The sequence below is a fragment of the Elgaria multicarinata genome, chromosome 11 (genome assembly GCF_023053635.1).
Source record: "Elgaria multicarinata webbii isolate HBS135686 ecotype San Diego chromosome 11, rElgMul1.1.pri, whole genome shotgun sequence".
Lineage (NCBI taxonomy): Eukaryota > Metazoa > Chordata > Lepidosauria > Squamata > Anguidae > Elgaria > Elgaria multicarinata.
This window is the reverse complement of record NC_086181.1, coordinates 11,775,646-11,793,303: the sequence shown is the minus strand read 5'-3', so window position 1 is coordinate 11,793,303 and position 17,658 is coordinate 11,775,646. Positions and strand designations below refer to the sequence as shown.

General features: G+C 47.8%; 1 protein-coding gene and 1 long non-coding RNA gene across 2 annotated transcripts in view; one reads left to right on the top strand and one right to left on the bottom strand.

The window, feature by feature from the left end:
* The first annotated feature begins 38 nt into the window (after positions 1 to 38).
* Positions 39 to 3,615, top strand: LOC134405277 (uncharacterized). Its single transcript, XR_010025954.1, has 2 exons — positions 39 to 1,204; positions 1,951 to 3,615. It is a non-coding gene; the product is annotated as an uncharacterized LOC134405277 (long non-coding RNA).
* A 9,055-nt stretch (positions 3,616 to 12,670) lies between these two features.
* Positions 12,671 to 17,658, bottom strand: part of LOC134406225 (T-box transcription factor TBX21-like) — a 9,880-nt gene continuing 4,892 nt past the window's right edge. The window contains exons 2-5 of the mRNA XM_063137544.1: positions 16,271 to 16,392; positions 15,952 to 16,110; positions 14,377 to 14,438; positions 12,671 to 13,438 (exon numbers count right to left, since the gene is read on the bottom strand). Coding sequence (XP_062993614.1) covers positions 12,772 to 13,438; positions 14,377 to 14,438; positions 15,952 to 16,110; positions 16,271 to 16,392 — 1,010 coding nt within the window. The 3' untranslated portion in view covers positions 12,671 to 12,771. The remainder of the gene's footprint in view (positions 13,439 to 14,376; positions 14,439 to 15,951; positions 16,111 to 16,270; positions 16,393 to 17,658) is intronic.

Sequence of the window (17,658 nt, the reverse complement as noted above, 5' to 3'; positions counted from 1 at the left end):
TCGGCGTTCTGCCGCGCACTCCCAAAGCAACCCCTCCCCGCGTGCACGCTTGAGAAAGGCGCCCAGGGCCCATCTCACATTCTCGCACTGCTGCCTGCTGGCTAGGCAGACGTTGGTGGGACCTTGGGCTGTCGCTGACTGGAAGCACTTTAAGCGTCGCCTGGATCAGAGCAGGCCAGGGCAGAAGGCACTGGGCAAACAAGACTGACTGCCCCGAAGTCACTTGGAAAAGTGGGAGACGCTCTACTTTCAAAGCCTGCCTTTTGCTCAAAGAACAGCAGCGAGTGTACACCCCAGCAAAGGACAACGGAGGGGCGTTTGAGTGGTTCTTTGCACAGAGGGCCCTGGCTATGGCTGTTTTGAGTCCTTCTGACTACCTGGGCTGCTCACTCAACGCCCCCCCTCCCCCCCCCCCCGTTGTTGTGCTGCTTTCCTTTCAAGGGAGTTGAACTCTCTTTAAAGCATCTCTAGGTGGTGGTTCTTATGGGCCAAGGCCTGGCCCAGGTCAGAAATCCTCTCTCCAGGAGCAGATTGGATGTAGAGTTGTAGTAGCCCTCTGAGGGAACTCTTTTCTCTCCTCATATGGCGGCTGTAGCACTTGGGCCTCGGTTCGGGCAACGGCCCTCCACCCCAGGAATGCCTGATAATTGGTGCCTGTCCATCTCGACAAAGCCAGGAGCACCTTCTGGGCGCGCTCCTTGACCCCTGACCCATTGTAGGGGCCGATAACGTCGAACCCGGACTGCGTGGGTGTTTTTCTGTCTTGTCTCTGGTATTTCCTTCTCTCCCCTTACGCTCCTCCCTCCCTCCCTCCCCACCGCTTTTCCTTCAGGATTCGAAGCAATAATTAGAAAGAAAGGGGTGGGGGAGAAACACTAGCACTTCCCCACAACCCCTTGCAAGAAAGTGGGGCTCACTCAAACCTCTCTTTGTACTTCAGCCTCAGGTCAGGGGAGGACAGGAAGAAACAGTAATAAGACAAGTGACGCAGTAGGTGGAGGTGTGGAGGAAGAAGGAATAGAATGTGGATGTATATCTCTGCCCTAGGGAAGCAAAACAGGCCAGACATCTTGAGGTTATTTTTTTTCTCTCAGTTATGGCCAGAGGACTATAGGATAGTGTGAGGCCTAGGCACCCAAGGAAGGAAGAAGAGAGTTCTGGCTGTGTCCAGAAGAGGCCCACCAAGCCAAAGGTACCCTATGCAGTGGTGTAGCGTGGGGGGGCCCCCTAAGGGGTGGTTGCCCTGGGCGCAAAATTCTTAGGGGCACAAAAATTTCAAAAAGAAAAAGAAAGTACTGTAGTAATAATAAATGAAAAAATTAAAATCTGTGTAGATCCAGCTGTGTAGACGGGGCAAATAAACATTGCCACGTAACATTTTACAGCATTTTTCTTGTTGCGCCCAAGTCAGGGAGGCCTTGCAGGCTGCATTTCCTCCCAAACGGGCCTCTCTAGCACACGTGTTGCTGCTCTGGCTACCTTCTAAGTCATCCAGAAGGAGGACGGAGCAGCGACGCGTGTGCTAGAGAGGCCCATTTGGGAGGAAATGCAGCCTGCAAGGTGATCGGTTATCATATCAAGGTCATCATATCAGCCATGACGCTAAATAAAAAAGAATCAGGTGCATAATGCAGAAAGAGGAGGAATACTGTCAATTGAGAGAGATTTCAATATAGATTTCAATACTGTTATTGAAAAATGTGCACATATTAAAACCAGGCGATTTTAAATAAATGTAAGTACCGGTATACTAGTATTAAATTAATTTTACTTTAAATAGATCAGTATTTTCTTAAAATATAATACATGCGCTTGGGGTATGTGTGTAAGGGGTTCAATACTGGACTGGTGGAAGGGACTCAGGGAGTGCTGAAGGTCCACGGATTAGGGGCGCAATACTTGCCTTGCCCCGGGCGCCAGCAACCCACGCTACGCCACTGACCCTATCAGCCATGTTCTATAGCCTGCTAGCTGCTTGACAATCACAGGTTTATTGAGCCCCTAATGGGCCCCCATATGTGATTAGAATTTGGCTTGGTGGGATGCAAGGCTTGGCTGAGAGCAGAGATTCAAAAGCTCAAGCCTGGGCCCCCCAAAGCTGATTCTCCAGGGTTTCCCAAATGGTCACACTCTCTTCACAGCTTTTGTGTAGCTTTTCCCCATCCTAAACAGTCCAAATGCCCCGCCTAAGGCCTAGTTATTGGCAGTAAGAGCTGTAAGCTAAAATCATGGTGGTATTTTGGCCCCACGCTCTTCGCCTTGGCCCCACCTGCTTTTCTCCTCCTGCCCAACACTGGAATGTGTGTGAGCACACCCCACACACTCTGAGAGCTTCTCCAAGGTGGAATTTGAAAGAAGTTCTGTGCCCGTGGTCAAGGTCAAGAGGCTGTGTTTACACTTCAGTTCCTAATGTATGTGTATTCCCCCCCACCTCAAATTGCAGATAAGGAGGAAGTGACTACAAAATGGTGCATGCGTTTATTACGTTACCAAGTATTCAGGTGCAAGAATGAGACCTGCTTCATGCAGAACTCCCAGGACTATCTTCCATATTCCTACATCTTTCCTTCAATCTGAACTTTCTCAAGATTTTAAAAATGGACACCTACCGCCATATTGGCTGCTTCTCTGGTGCCCTCCGCATGTTTTGGATTAAAACTCCCATTCTCTCTGGCCATTGACTGTGCTGGTGGGGACCAATGGGAGTTGTAGTCCAAAACATCTGGAATGTACCAGGTTGGGGAAGTCCGCTTTCCAGCATCATTGGGGAAATGTAATCTGTGGAGCAGTTCTTGGCTTCCTAGATTCCAGCTCTGGGAACAGGGCAGCTTAGTGGTCATACAGTTTGATTTTTCCTTTTTAGGATCCAGGGCCCTGATTCTTTTTACCACAGGCCATTAGGGAAAGAGTAAAGTTCAAGCCAGCCTATTTGCTGCTAGGCCTCCTGGGTTGAAAAATATAAAACAGTGCTACCCAACTCCCTCATTCATCCTTGGGGGTATCTCTCTCAGTATTCCTTTTTTCATGGCCCTGCCCCACATTTATCTGGATCTGAAGTGGCGGGGGGGATCATTAATTGAATGTCTACAAAGCATTTTGGTTTCCTTCCTTGCGTGGGGCTGTGTTGGATTGGAGCACCTCTTCACAGGCTGTGTCAGTTGATTTGGGGACTCCATTCTGATTGGGCTAGTAGGAGAGGGCCTGTCAGGGTTTCCTTTCGTGAGGCTGTGTTGTGGGAGGAGACTCTCCTTTGACTTTTGGGGTTTGGCTTTGATCCCTTCATTGAACTACTTGATAAAAGGGGTATGAAAATAACTTCATAGGAGGGAGAACTTTTAATTTCTCCCCACTCTGCTCCCTCCTGAAGATTCAACCAAGCACACCCAATAGGCGTCCTCGTCTTTCTGTCCATCTGTCCCTCTCTGTGTGCTGGGTGTCTCGCGTTTTGTCTGCCCTGAAAAGCAGGTTGGCCTGCTCTCATCCACCTCGTCCGGCCGGTCCGGTTCTGAGTCGCTGCGCCATCTTTTGTGTCCGCGTTGATTGGCCTCTGTTCTGTCCTTGTGTTGTGGCTTGAACACTCCACAGCGTGTCCAATAAAAAAGATTTCAGAAAGTTCCAGTTGTGCGGCAGCCATTTTGTTCAGCCTTTCTACTGACACGTGTATGTTACCTTCACAACAGAGACTTTCCCCTTAACAACAACAATTCATTGACTCTATTCGGACGACACACTAAGCCACAGTGGTTAAGCATTTTGAACTGAACATTATGGCTTAGCGTGTCGTGTGAACCATTCCTAACCATGGTGGCTACATAACCACGTTCTAAACATGCTCACTAACCATTTGCTGCAAAAGGGTTAGTGGCCTAACGATGGCTTAGTCAGTGTGTTGTCTGAACAGGCCCAAAAGTACTAGTGGTCATACAGCGCAGGGCTGGGAAATCCGTGGTCCTCTAGATGCTATTGGATTGTAACTCCAATCATCCCCAGCCAGTATGACCAATGATTGTAGATGATGGGAGTTCTGGGTCAACAACTACTGGAGGCCCAAAGGTTCCCCACCCCGATACAGCTCTTGGGAATGTTCTTAAGTGCTTAAAATGCAATATTTGGGCTGGGGCCAGCACCATGAATTCAGGGCTATGGGAAGATTTAAAACAGGGAATTTCTGACTTGGTCCTACTCTAGCGCACAGCAGCTCTCAGAGCATTTTGATAGAGGGCCATTACTGCTGCCTCCAGCCCTGCTGAGCTGCACCTGCAAGAAAACCCACTTGCTAGATTTGTACAAAGCAACAAGAGGAAGTATTTGGCCTCCCCCATGGTGACTTGGCCCTTCCTGAGAGAGCACATCCTGTTCTATTCAGCAAGTCCTGTTAACTCTCAGCTACTTTCTGGCTTCTGATTGGTTACAACGCCCCAGCTCTTAGCATTTGGTGATCTCCTTGCTATATTTAGAGGCAACCAGTGAACGCTATTAGCCTCTGCTGCATGGCTAGCGGTCCTGGAGCACATCACTCAGGATTGCTTGGTGGATCTGCTTGGATCAGCGCTGTGGCTTGGTCTGGATGTGAGCTTTCTGGTGTGTATTGAGCCGGGAAGGGTCCTCAGTCCAGACAGAATTGGAATTGGGATATCTTTTGGGAGGCTCTAGACTAAAGAAGAATATTTGGATCCTTACCAAAATCCAGTCAAGGAGACCAATATGTTTAAACCCATATTGAAGACTTTTTTATTCATAACTCAGTCTGTAAGCCACCACACAGGCTAACAAAGAGACAATGGTCTCTCTCATTTAGGGTGGTTAAAACAAAGGGATTGCAGGGAGCTGGAAAAGGATCTCTCCAAACAGGGAGAATGATCATCAAAAAATAGCAAATGGGGAAACATGATAGAGCTGTATAAAATTATGTATGGTGTGGAAAAAGTGGATAGGGAGACATTTTTCTCCCTCTCATAATATACTAGAACCCAATGGGGTCATAGAATCATAAAATAGCAGAGTTGGAAGGGGCCTACAAGGCCATCGAGTCCAACCCCAGAATCCACCCTAAAGCATTCCTGACAGATGCTTGTCCAGCTGCCTCTTGAAGGCTTCTAGTGTGGGAGAGCCCACAACCTCCCTAGGTAACTGATTCCATTGTCGCACTGCTCTAACAGTTAGGAAGTTTTTCCTGATGTCCAGCCGGAATCTGGCTTCCTTTAACTTGAGTCCATTATTCCGTGTCCTGCACTCTGGGAGGATCGAGAAGAGATCCTGGCCCTCCTCTGTGTGACAACCTTTTAAGTATTTGAAGAGTGCTATCATGTCTCCCCTCAATCTTCTCTTCTCCAGGCTAAACATGTCCAGTTCTTTCAGTCTCTCTTCATAGGGCTTTGTTTCCAGACCCCTGATCATCCTGGTTGCCCTCCTCTGAACACGCTCCAGCTTGTCTGCGTCCTTCTTGAATTGTGGAGCCCAGAACTGGACGCAATACTCTAGATGAGGCCTAACCAGGGCCAAATAGAGAGGAACCAGTACCTCACGTGATTTGGAAGCTATACTTCTATTAATGCAGCCCAAAATAGGATTGGCCTTTCTTGCAGCCCTATCGCACTGTTGGCTCATATTCAGCTTGTGATCTACAACAATTCCAAGATCTTTCTCGTTTGTAGTATTGCTGAGCCAAGTATCCCCCATCTTGTAACTGTGCCTTTGGTTTCTATTTCCTAAATGTAGAACTTGGCATTTATCCCTATTAAATTTCATCCTGTTGTTTTCAGCCCAGCACTCCAGCCTATCAAGATCACTTTGAAGTTTGTTTCTGTCTTCCAGGGTATTAGCTATCCCACCCAATTTTGCGTCATCTCATGACACAAATCTCATCCCATGAAGCTGAGTGGTCAGAGATTCAGGATAGATAAAAGGAAGTATTTCTTCACACAGTGCATAGTTAAACTATGGAATTCATTACCACTACATTTAGCAATGGCCACCAATTTGGATGGTTTTAAAAGGGGATTGGACAAATTCATGGAAGGCTGTCAATAGCTACCAGTGTAGGCATCTTTTTAATTATTTGGTGGGGTGGTGGTGGCAAAAATTCCAACATATGAGCCCATCTGCAGTCTAGAATGGTACAGCCCCTGATACAGGTTTATCTCCTCAATGACAACTAGACCTATGTATGTGTTTGTTGTACTATCCCTCATAGTACAACATACCTTGTTTCCTGATTCAGGCAGAAGACATTCAACAGGTGTGAGAGACCAAAAAGTGAATTTATGTCTGTTGGAGATTTGCTAAAGGCTCTATCAGAAATAGAGTTTCAAATACCAACAAGTTCCATCCAGTGGGGCTGTTCACACAACACACTAACCCATACTCAGTGGTTGACTGTGAGTTGTTGTTGAACTGTGTGTTGTTTGTTAAACCATGGGTTAGCGTATTGTCTGAACCCAGGATATTTTCTGCAGGCTGGCTTGTTAACCACCCTGAACAACTCAACAACAAACCATGGGTTCTCAAGGTAACTTGTTCAAGAAAAATAAGCCATATTGCATGGTTAACAAGCCACCCTGTGGAAAATGTCCAGGGTTCAACAAATGACCCACGGTTTAGCAACAATCCAAACCCAACCATGAGTGTGGGGGTTAGCGCATTGTGTAAACTCAGTCAGTGCTAACTATCTTGCTCAATAGATGAGCTGGTGTGACAGAAGGCAGCCACAGAAGGTCAGCCTCACAACTGAGGCCCTGAGAAGTATAAGGCGGGTATGCAAAGGTCCACATGGTGACACTCCCAAACACGTACAGCTTTACAGTTTATTTTAAAGAAATTCTTAAGCTGAAACAAAAACTCACAGGGAGCCTGTACACTGCTTTCAATAAATATTCGCAATTGTCAAGGTTCTCCAAGACTTGACAAATAAAATTTAAAAAAAGAGAGAGAGAGGGAGAACTCAAAACACCACAAAGACCATTCTGTCTTTTACAACTACATTTTTTGTTTTTGTTTTAAGAGTGTAAACAGAGAAAGAGAGAGAGAGAGAGAGAGAGAGAGAGAGAACTAAACCTGATTCCCACCTTCCCCCAAAGAGGCTCAGCAGGGATTGCTGAGTCATGACGAGAGCGTAAGACGGGAAAGCGTCCCTTTTGATTGTCTAGCATAATTAAATCCACTTTGCCAAATGACCATCAAGTCTTTCCAGGATCAGGGCTTATAAAATACCAAAATTGGGGGTGGGTGGGGTGAGGGTAGAAGGGGGAGGTCTCTAAGGGAAGGGGTTGAAGTATAAAAATACAACCTATGTCTTTTCCCCCCTTTGTCCATAAAACTAATTATTGGCATAGGGTTTCATAAATGATCACTTTGGGCCAATCCACTGAGATGTTCTTTAATTTGTGCTTCATTGAAAGGAAGGGGAGTTCCCATTTGTTTCAGGGGGGCGTGCACAGGAGAATGACCTGACAGGTCGTACCTTTCTTTGCAATTGCATTCTGCTTTAAAGATCTCCCCTGATCAGAGGGACTGTTCACACAACATGCTAACCCACACTCAGTAGTTGAGTATGGGCTGTTTTGAACCATGGCTTGTTTGTTGAACCATGGATTATTGTGTTGTCTGAACACAACCAGGGTGGCTTGTTAAGCATGTAGTGTGGTTTATTTTGTTAAACAAGCCACCTTGAGAACCTGTGATTTGTTGCCTGATTGTTCAGGGTGCTTAACGAGCTGCACTGCATGATTAACACGCCACCTTGGCTGCATTCAAACACCAGGATAACTCAGCCTCCAAGAAACATGATTTGTTTTGTTTGTTGATATTTATAATAAAAAAAAATTAAAAAGAAGGAAAAAAAGAAACATGATGTGTTCAGACAATACACTAATCCATGGTTCAACAAACAACCTACATTTCAAAACAACCCACTCTCAACAACTGAGTGTGTGTTAGTGTGTAATGTGAACAGCCCCAGAGTGTGCTCTCTGTTGCATGTGTGGTTAAACACGTGTGGCTAAATATTGAGGTGAATGCTATAGAACTAGCCCAAATGGCTTGCTATTAGGGCTGTGAACAGCCCCCACGCCCGCCTTGCCTCGGAGGCTGTTTCAGAGCCTCTGAAACGGCCCCAATTCAACTCAGGGTGCTTCAGGGGGTGCCCACCTCACCTCAGCACTGAAGCTGAGATGAGGCGAGATTTCCCCCCTCCGAAGTAGGCCGGCCTTGCGGGTTTCTGGGTGCTGGCCGTGTGGCCAGCCCCCAGGGAAGACGGAAGCAAGGCCGACTGGGAGTCCATTGCATTCCCAACTCCCCACTCCCCCCCTTGACACCCACTCACCCCACAACCCAGAGCCGCCACCAAGACTTAGCTGAAATATGTAGGGTGACCATATTTTGGAAACCAAAAAGGGGGACAACAGGGTCGCCCCCAAGGGGGCGTGTCCAGTACCAAGGGGGCGTGCCCACCCGAACATAGCCTTGGTCACATGTCTGATTTTACAGCACACATTTAAGACAAATCTGTTCTACATAACATCTTAATGTTAAAATCACTGAAATAAAGAACAAGTGAGAGATTCAATGTATCTGAAATTAACTTCACTCACTCCTACTTTTGTAGGTTTTGCTGTACTTTGAAGCTTTTGCTATACTCTGTATGTTACATTCTCCCCTTCCCTCAAATATCTTTTTTGACTGTACCTTCACTCATTGCATGCTGCTGTTATTGTTAACAGGGTTTGCTACTGGCCCCAGATCTGTTTCAAATTTGGTATGGCTAAAGCTCTACCTAAAAGCTATCATGGTGCCAACTTTCAGCTCTTTATCTTTAAAAATGACAGTTTAAAAAATAATTTTAAAACCTCAATTTTTAAAAAAATTCCTAAAAAATCAATGGATGAACGGATCTGTTTCAAATTTGGTGTGGCTAAAGCTCTACCTAAATCCTATCATGGTACAAAGTTTCCTCTCTTTAACTTTAAAAATGACGATTTTAAAAATAATAATTTTAAAACCTCAATTTTTAAAAAATTCCTAAAAAATCAATGGATGAACGGATCTGTTTCAAATTTGGTGTGGCTGAAGCTCTACCTAAATTCTTTCATGGTGCAAAGTTTCATCTCTTTATCTTTAAAAATGACGACTTTAAAAATAATAATTTTAAAACCTCAATTTTTATAAAATTCCTAAAAAATCAATGGATAAACAGATCTGTTTCAAATTTGGTATGACTAAAGCCCTTCCTAAGAGCTACTATTGGGCCAGGTTTTATGTTTTTATCTTAAAAAATGACAGAGTTATAAGCATTTTTGTTAATTCCCATTAGAGCTGCTCTTCGGAAAAAATCCGGATTTCCCCTCCCCCTCCTGGATTTGCCATCAAAAACCCGGACAAATCTGGGCAAATCCGGTCATATGGTCACCCTAAAATACGTCCTCTTCCTGAGAGCCAAGGCCTGTCATTTAAAGTTATTGCGGAGGCTCTCCCCTTTATGGCCCCGTAGTTGGTGATCATAGATATACTAAAAACAGAGAGCCCCCCATGATAACTTTAAATCGTGGGCCTTGGCTCTCAGGAGGAAGATGCGTTCCAGATAAGTCTCAGCAGCGGCAGTGGTAGGCCAGGGAGGGTGGGGAGGGAGTCCGGTGAGTTCAGTGGACTCATCTGGATTCATGGCTAGCTTTGCATCGGCTTTCCCGAGTGGGTGGGGGGTTCAAGTACCGCCCTGAATTAGTCCAAGGCGCCTTGGAGGCTTCGGTCCCAGTCTGCCTTGGGCTGATCCGGTAACGCTATGGATTCGGATCGAGGCAGGATGAATCAGCCTGCCTCATCTTTGATCCGGGGATTCGACCCATGGCAGGGCACAGTTAAGGAGTTACTGTATACAATATAGAGGATTGCTTCTTCCACACCTCTCACTTCCTCCACCTCTCACAGAAGGCTTTTTGCATGTTTTGTACAGTAGGCCTGCCTGGGAAACCTGTTCCCTCTATTACATTTGCTAGATCAGGGCATTGGCCTTCAAGTAAGGTTCAGAGCTGCTAACCGGCATGAAGGAAGCAAAAAGGGCAACCACATGTTATCAGTGCAGAAGTCCTACCTGGGGCATGTTCTGTTGTTACATTGGCATGAAATGGAGCTGCCTGCAGCATCAGTCCTTCCTGTATCACTCAGCTATATCAAGTCTGAGGCCTTATGGTAGGGGTCCATACTACTGGTGCTGCTTCATGAGGCTGAGGATGGGGTCTTAGTGTTGGAACCAGATATAGGCATGTGCAAGGGAGCTGCTAGGAGCAGCCTTCCCACCCATCCCATAGCAGCCCTAGCCTCCCCCCTGCAATGCTACACAGACGGTCAGAAGACCCTCTTGAAAGGGGTGAGCTGTGGTGTGGAGGAAAGGCAGGGATTACCAAGTCCGGCAGTGGCCCCTTCCATGAAGGAAGAAGGCCACTCACAGGACATAAGAAGAGCCATGCTGGATCAGTCTACGGATCCAGCTAGCCCAGCATTCTGTTCACACAGTGGCCAACCAGATGCCCAAGGGAAACCCACAAGCAGGACGTGAGTGCAACAACACCCTCTTGCCCATGTTCCCCAGCAACTGCTGTCCATAGGCTTGCTGCCTCTGATACTGGAGGTAGCATACAGCCATCAGGACTAGTAGCTGTTGATAGCCTTTTCCTCCAGAAAGGTGCCTTGATGCAATTTGGGAGGATCCCCCCCTTTCCCCTTCAGTCTCCACCATCACAGCACACACCCCACCCCACCCCTCTGTGTAGCATTTTCAGGGGACTGCCATGGGGAGGAAGAGTCTGATTCTGCAGCCCAGGTGCACACACCTGAACCTGGATCCAACCCATCGTGTGGTATCTTCCCGTGTGACTTCGTGCCTCGAGACATTCCCAAAATCCCAAGCAGCATAGGAAAGAACTTCGCAGAGGCTCCCGCACTCCCTACGGCAGCACAGGAAGAGGCCCGTCAGAGAACGGTTGGGCAGCAGAAAGGGATGCAAATCACATTTGCATGCCAGATCTGTTCACAAAATCTGCTAGGCTGGGATACGAATCCCCAGGCCTGGCGTTAACTTCCATGTTATCAGCTAGAAAAAATGACAATTGCACTTGACCCCAGAATGAGGATAGGGCTGAACATCTGAATGTGCATTCAAGGTAGGGCGGCCATCAAGGATGGCTGGTGCTTATGGGAAGGAGGGACAACTCGTTGCCTTCAACTGCCTTCAACCTCCCCGTTGCCTTCAACCTCCCCCTGCCCCATTTTAAATCTTATATTATAGCAGCATGCTGCTTAGCAATTCAAGCCTCGGGGTAGCATCCTGCTGTTACCAAGTATCTTCCCCCAGGCAGCTCCACTGTCTTTGCATGTGCAAGCACAGAACAACTTTCCCATGAAAGACATGGGGAGGGGAAGGAACTGAGGAGGCCTGCCTGGGGTGGCCTTCCCAGTGCTCCTCCTGATAGGCATGAAGTTCTGGGGAACAAAAGAGGAAGCCACGTTGACCAGCAGCCTCCAAGCCAATCAGAACAGGGCTGGGACCAGGCCAATCAAAATTGTTCAGGAAGTGGGCCAGGCAGCCAATGAAAATTACTTTGGGCACCCTTTTGGTTAGTGAAGTTCCTTTTCTTCTGTGTTTTCTGCCCAGCTGAGAAGAGTCAGCCAAAACTCTATGTAAAGGTTTTTCCCCCCTTTTATTTTGGGAGTGGTGTGGTAGGCGACTGTTATGACTATGGGCATTACATTTTTTCCTAAGATCTGGGGGTTGTGGGCCATTTCTTCCTTCCTCTGAGCAAGATCTAGAGCTGTGGGTCATTGCCATCTGTTCTGATGATCTCTCCAAATCAGAGTGTGTTCTCTGTTGCACAGGTGGCTATATGTTGAGATGAATGCTATAGAAGTAGCCCTAAGGGCTTAGTATCAGGGTAAAGCCTATGGCCATTCTTTTCTGAGAAAGACCTGGGGTGTGTGAGTCATTTCCTTATTTAAGCAGGCTCAGGTGGGTGGGTGGGGGGCTGTAGGTCATTTCACATTTTATTCTAGCAAGATATGGCAGATGTAGTGGGGTGGTCAAGAGGCAGTAGCATTTTCTTTAAGCAAGATATTGCAATGGGTTTGAGATTTATTTATTTTTATCGGACCTGTTTCTGCATCCTGTTCCTAAGCCCACTGCTGTATCTTGCTCAGGAAAAAAAATGCATACTGCCCCACAACCAGCACATCTTGCTCAAATAGAAAGAAAAGTGTGCGTTCGTGTGGGCGTGCTTAGGTTGGCCAGGGGTTGCAGGAAAATAGAAGAAAATCTTTTTTGCCATTTATTTGGGTTGTGATTGCATTGAGGAAAAGCAATGGATGCTTTTGTGTATGAAAATTAGATGCTCTGGGCCCCGCCCCACCAGTCTCACTGGCCAGGAGCCTCCATTGCCACACGCATGAGCAACAGCCCTTATATGTGAACGTAAGGGAATTCAAGAGCCCAGAACTGCGCACACCATCAAGTGGCCTTGCATATCCTAAATCCGCAAAGGTCAGCGTGAATTTGTGCTTAATACCAGAACACTAGCACCGGGAAGTTGCTGAATAAAGGAGAGAGGTCGGACTAGAAAGGACTTCATTCTATGCCCTAGCAATATTTGGGGCACCACCCATGCGGGAGTGAACCTTTCCCCAAAACAAGTAAGGTGTCCCCTTTTTGCAGGGCACCCCTGATATGAATGGAGGGGAGCCGGACACTGCGAAACCTCCAGCCACTTTCCCTCTCGTGTCTCTGTCCCCGCTTCAGTTGCCATAAAAGCCATAGTAACCGCCGTCGCCTCCTTCTTTGTCATAGAGCTCTCCGTTGCGGATGGGCGGCGAGCTCTCGGCGCTGGAGACATACGGAGACACCCGGCGCCGCTTACACTCAGCTTCGTACAACCCAGAGTCCGAGGAATCCGCCGATTTCACCGAGCCCGGCTCGGCCCAGCTCTCGCTGTCTTTCCCTTTCTCGTCACCGGGGGGCGCCGCTTGCAAGTCCCTCATGGGCCGGAACCAGCTCAAGGCCCCCGGGGTTGGCTTGGGGTGGTGATACTGAGGCGGGGAACTCCACGTGGCGGGGGGGGCGAAGGGGTGCTCCTGGTAGTAGGGCAACGAGGGGTGGGGAGCAGCCTGCAGGGCAAAGGGCTTCACCCCGTACGACATGAATTTGTTCCCTCTGAAGTCACCCTCGTAGGTGCCGTATTCCAGAGGGGCAGCGGCTGGCTGTTGCGAAGCAAAATACCAGTGGTGGGCATCCTTGGGGGGCAGGGGGAGCGGGGCACGCTCCCTGTTGTAGAAGCGACTCTGGGTGAGTGCGTACTGATCGTGCAAGAAGGGCTGGAAGCGGCTGCCTGCCAGGAGCTGCTGGCAGCTGGCAACGCTGGGTGGAGATGGGGTTGTGCGGTCTCCCTCCGTCGTGGCGTACATCCTGGAGGGGGGCAGACAGAAGGGGAGACTGAAACAAGAAGAGGGCAGCAGGTGGCCGGACAGGACATCACGCCAGCCCATAAACAGCACAAACCATGGTTTGCAAACCCACTTCAAACCATGGCTTCGATTTCTCTAGTCACCTGTTCAACCCATGGTTTGCAATTGAGAGCCTTAACCAAAGTTTGGGGTGATGTTTAAATAGATCTGCTGTGTGAGTTGTCCTCAAGGGTCTAGTGCAGGGGTCCTCCAATGACACCAACGAAGCTCTTTCCTCTTTGCCCCCTTAAAATTTGTCTTAAGAAAACCCTTTGGAAAATCTTAGGGCAATCTCCTTTCTCTCTCTCTCCGCCTCTAGCCTTCCTATTTCTTTCCCCACCCACCTCTTTAGCTCACTTTTGGCTAGCCAGCCCCCTCCCCCTGCAGTAGCCATGATATGGTTTGCCAGATCCACCACGGGGAGCCATTTTATCGTGGCACCCACAGCAATTGATCAAATTCCCAAATGTGTCCATGAGTCCTAAGAGAAGTCTTGTAGAGCATCCATCCCCACTCCCATCATCCCCCAGCCAGCCCCATGCTGGGGGAGTTGGACAGTTCCTGGGGCGCTGATCTGTTAAAGCTGCTTTCTCAACCTGGTGCCCTTTAGATCTGTTGGACTACAGCTTCCATCATCCCCAGCCAGCACGGCACTGGTTGGGGATGATGGAAGATGTAGTACGACACATCAGAAAGGTTCCAGGTTGGTGAAAGCTGCTCTACAAGGAGACAGAAAGTACTCGTATTAAAACAGCTTAGTTGGATGTGGGAGAATGCAAGCTTTTGAGTTTCACAATCTGACAAAGAGTTAAAAAGAAGCTGCTGCAGCCATAATTTGGGATCAATGTCTACTAAACTGCCTCAGATTTGATACTAGACAAGCGGGATAGAGATACTTACGAATCAAAGTTGTCCCGGAAGCCTTTAGCAAAAGGATTGTGGTCTATCTTCAGTTGGGTGATCTAAGGGAAACAAAGGCCAAAGTGACTGGATGTTCGTTGTGAAGTTCGCCGTGAAAGAAGCAGATCTCTCATAGCACCCTGTATACTGCCACGCTCCTGCCTTCCCTTACATCTGATCCAGCTACGTTAAACATTTGGTGCCAACCACCAACATAAGCTGCCTAGGGAGGTGGTAGAATTGGATCTTTGGTGAGCTTTCACAAACTAAGAGTTGGAACCAAACTTAGTTGGGACCCACTGAAATCAATGGAACTTAAGTGAGATAAGTTAGATCCAACCCTATCAGTTTTATGTGTGATAAACACACAGTTGTTATTGCGTTGCTAAGGGGCATTCAGGCATCGCCCCTCAATGAAGCACTTCTGGGGTGCTTCCAGACAGAGGGCTCCTGGCGCTGCCAAATAAAAGGCATCGTGCAGCTGTTCCGTCTTTTTCTCCAGAATGGACCTTCTGTGTTAAGAGGAAGGGTGGAAGAAGCAGTAAGAAAACACACGAGGGTCACAAGTAGAAGGCAATGACATCTGGATGTCTCCATAAACATCTGTGAATGAGGCAGGGCAATGGTACCATAAAAGTCTAATCTGGAAGCAGCCCTTTTGCAGAACAAGCATACTTTTGCTCAGGGCCGGCCCTACCATTAGGCAGAGTGAAGTAGTCGTCTCAGGCAGCAGAGGCTGAGAGGTGGCAGCAAGGTGTGCTGTGCAGCCTGCTCTGTGCCTCCTAAATTAACCTGTTGCCTTCAGGTGCAGTGAAGAATGCTTCCCCATCATCACGACTAAACATAGATTAATCTGCCAATCTGGTGGACTTTTGTATGTGAAATGGGAAGGGTGGGCGCCATCTTGCAAGTAAAATGCCTTGGACCGCCCCTGCTTTTCCTGTAGTCCAGGGATGGGGGACCTCTTTCAGCCCGAGGGCCAATTCAACTTCAGAGAAGTTCTCAGGGGCTGCACTTCACTGGTGAGCAGGGCCAAAAGTTCCAGCGTAGTTTAGCTTAAAGCCCTTACTGCCAGGAGATGCATTTGAACCTTGTAGAGTTGCTGGGAAACCAGCAAACAATCCACAGTTGGGGGGAAAGGGGGTGTGGCAGTCTGGGGGAACCCCGGAAGGCTGGATTGGGAGCCCAGGCCCCGAGGTTCCCCACCCCTGCTGTAGCCGAAAAGCAGTACAATCACTCTCCCTGTGATTGTACAAATACAATCCCTATGACAACCAACACAACTCCCCATCCTCCATACACGGCAACCAAAGAGATGCACTCTCATCTAAGCTCAGAGGTGCTTTTGACTTTTTAAACTACTATGCATGTTTCCAGATCGAGGCCTTGGCACAGAAAAGAGGCGTGGGAGCCCCTCCTGGCAGATGCTAAGGCACAGCCCCATTCCTAAAGCTTGCACGGATCCACCTCCGCCTCCTTCTCAGGACCTCCCACCTTCTCACCCTTGCATTGTTCAAAGGATGAAAGGTTGCCATTTGAAACACAGCACGCACTCCCTTCCCCATGGAAACTCACGTCCGCATTCTGGTAGGCTGTAACGGCAATGAACTGCGTCTCTGGGAAGGTGAAGGTCTGGGTACAGAGGGAGGGGTGTGCCTCATCCACCTCGCCCTGCTTGGCCTCGGTGACATGCAGACGGGGCTGATATTTGTGCAAAGACTGCAGGACGATCATCTGCCAGACAAACGGGACAGGGTTCATTTGCACGGGATCCAGGGGTTGCATCTCAGCGTATTCCATGACACTGAACCTCCTGGGTTTTGCAGGGCAATTGCTTAGAGAGCAGAGAGAATACTAAATGACTTTGGCCAGCCCCAAAAGCCGCCACTGTTACCTGTGTGACGTTGTTTGATGCTCCTTTGTTATTGGTGAGCTTCAATTTCCCAAAGGAGATCTCCTGACGCATCCAGTGGGCTCCAGTGTTGGGAGAATCCGGGTGCATATACGTCCGATTCCCTGCCGGGAAGATGGCATTTCTGGTGAGCATCTTGAAGGCTCCCTGCCTAGGTCTAAAGCAAAGCATTTAGGGGGTCCTAGTGTGGAACCATGTGCATGCCTCTACTCCGAATATTTAAATTGGTTTGAAACCACTTTGGGTGGCTTCCTATCAAGAACCATCAAGATTCCTGGGCTGATAGAATGCTAAGAGCTCTTTGTTCAATCTGCTCATGAAACTACAATTCCCAGGATTCCCGGGTTGGAAGCCATGATAAACACGCAAGGTTGAAACTGGTTTTAAAACTTCTAGCTTACCCATGCTAATGGATTCATAAAGGAACAATTGAGGAGCTTGGCCAAGCCTATCTAAGAGAAGATAATCCAGTTTTCCCCAACCTGGCACTCTCCATATGTGTTGGACATATTGGCCCCGTTCAGAAGACACTTTAAACCTCAGCTTTAATCACGGTGGTTAAGCCAGAAAGCTGGCCTGTGTTCAGAAGACTCCTTAAACCATGGCTTTAACCACAGTGAATAAGGCAAAAGCCTTATTTGCCAAGTTTAAAGGCATGGTTTTAGGGGTCTTCTGAACAGGCCCAATATGATTAAAGCCATGGTTTTAGGGGTCTTCTGAACACGGACCAGCTTTTTAGCTTAACCTCTGTGGTTAAAGCTGTGGTTTAAGGTGTCTTCTGAATGGGGCCAGTGAAGATTAAACTGATGTTGCTATGTTGAATCTAGAGAAGGATCAGTAGACAAACCCCTCATACACAGAACGAAATGTATGTATCCATTTCAGCAAATGGAAATAGGGTGAGGAAGAATAACTGTTGAAGAGGCCAATGTGAACAATACAAGAAAAAGATTTCTTGTGTATAATCTGCCATTTTTAATCATGTATGCTATGTTTTTAATCAGTTTTTAATGTGTTTTATATTCATTGTTGTTCCCTGCCTCGATCCAAGTGGAGAGGCGGGTAAGAAATAGATGATGATGATGATGATGATGATGATGATGATGATGATGATGAAATCTTTTAAATTTGTTTAAGTGCTGCAAATGGAACTGATTTGAGTATATTTATTGTAAAATAATGGGTTGAACCCAGATTCAAGCACGTGAAACTGGGCTAGCCCCTGCCCCCTCCACCACACAGGAGCCCTTCCAGCCCTCTGAAAATGCTGCACAGAAGGTTAGGGGACACTGTTGAACGGGGAGAGCTACAGTGAGCGTGGATCCCTGAAAATCATGCAGAGACACCTTCTTCCGTCCACAGAAGGCAGA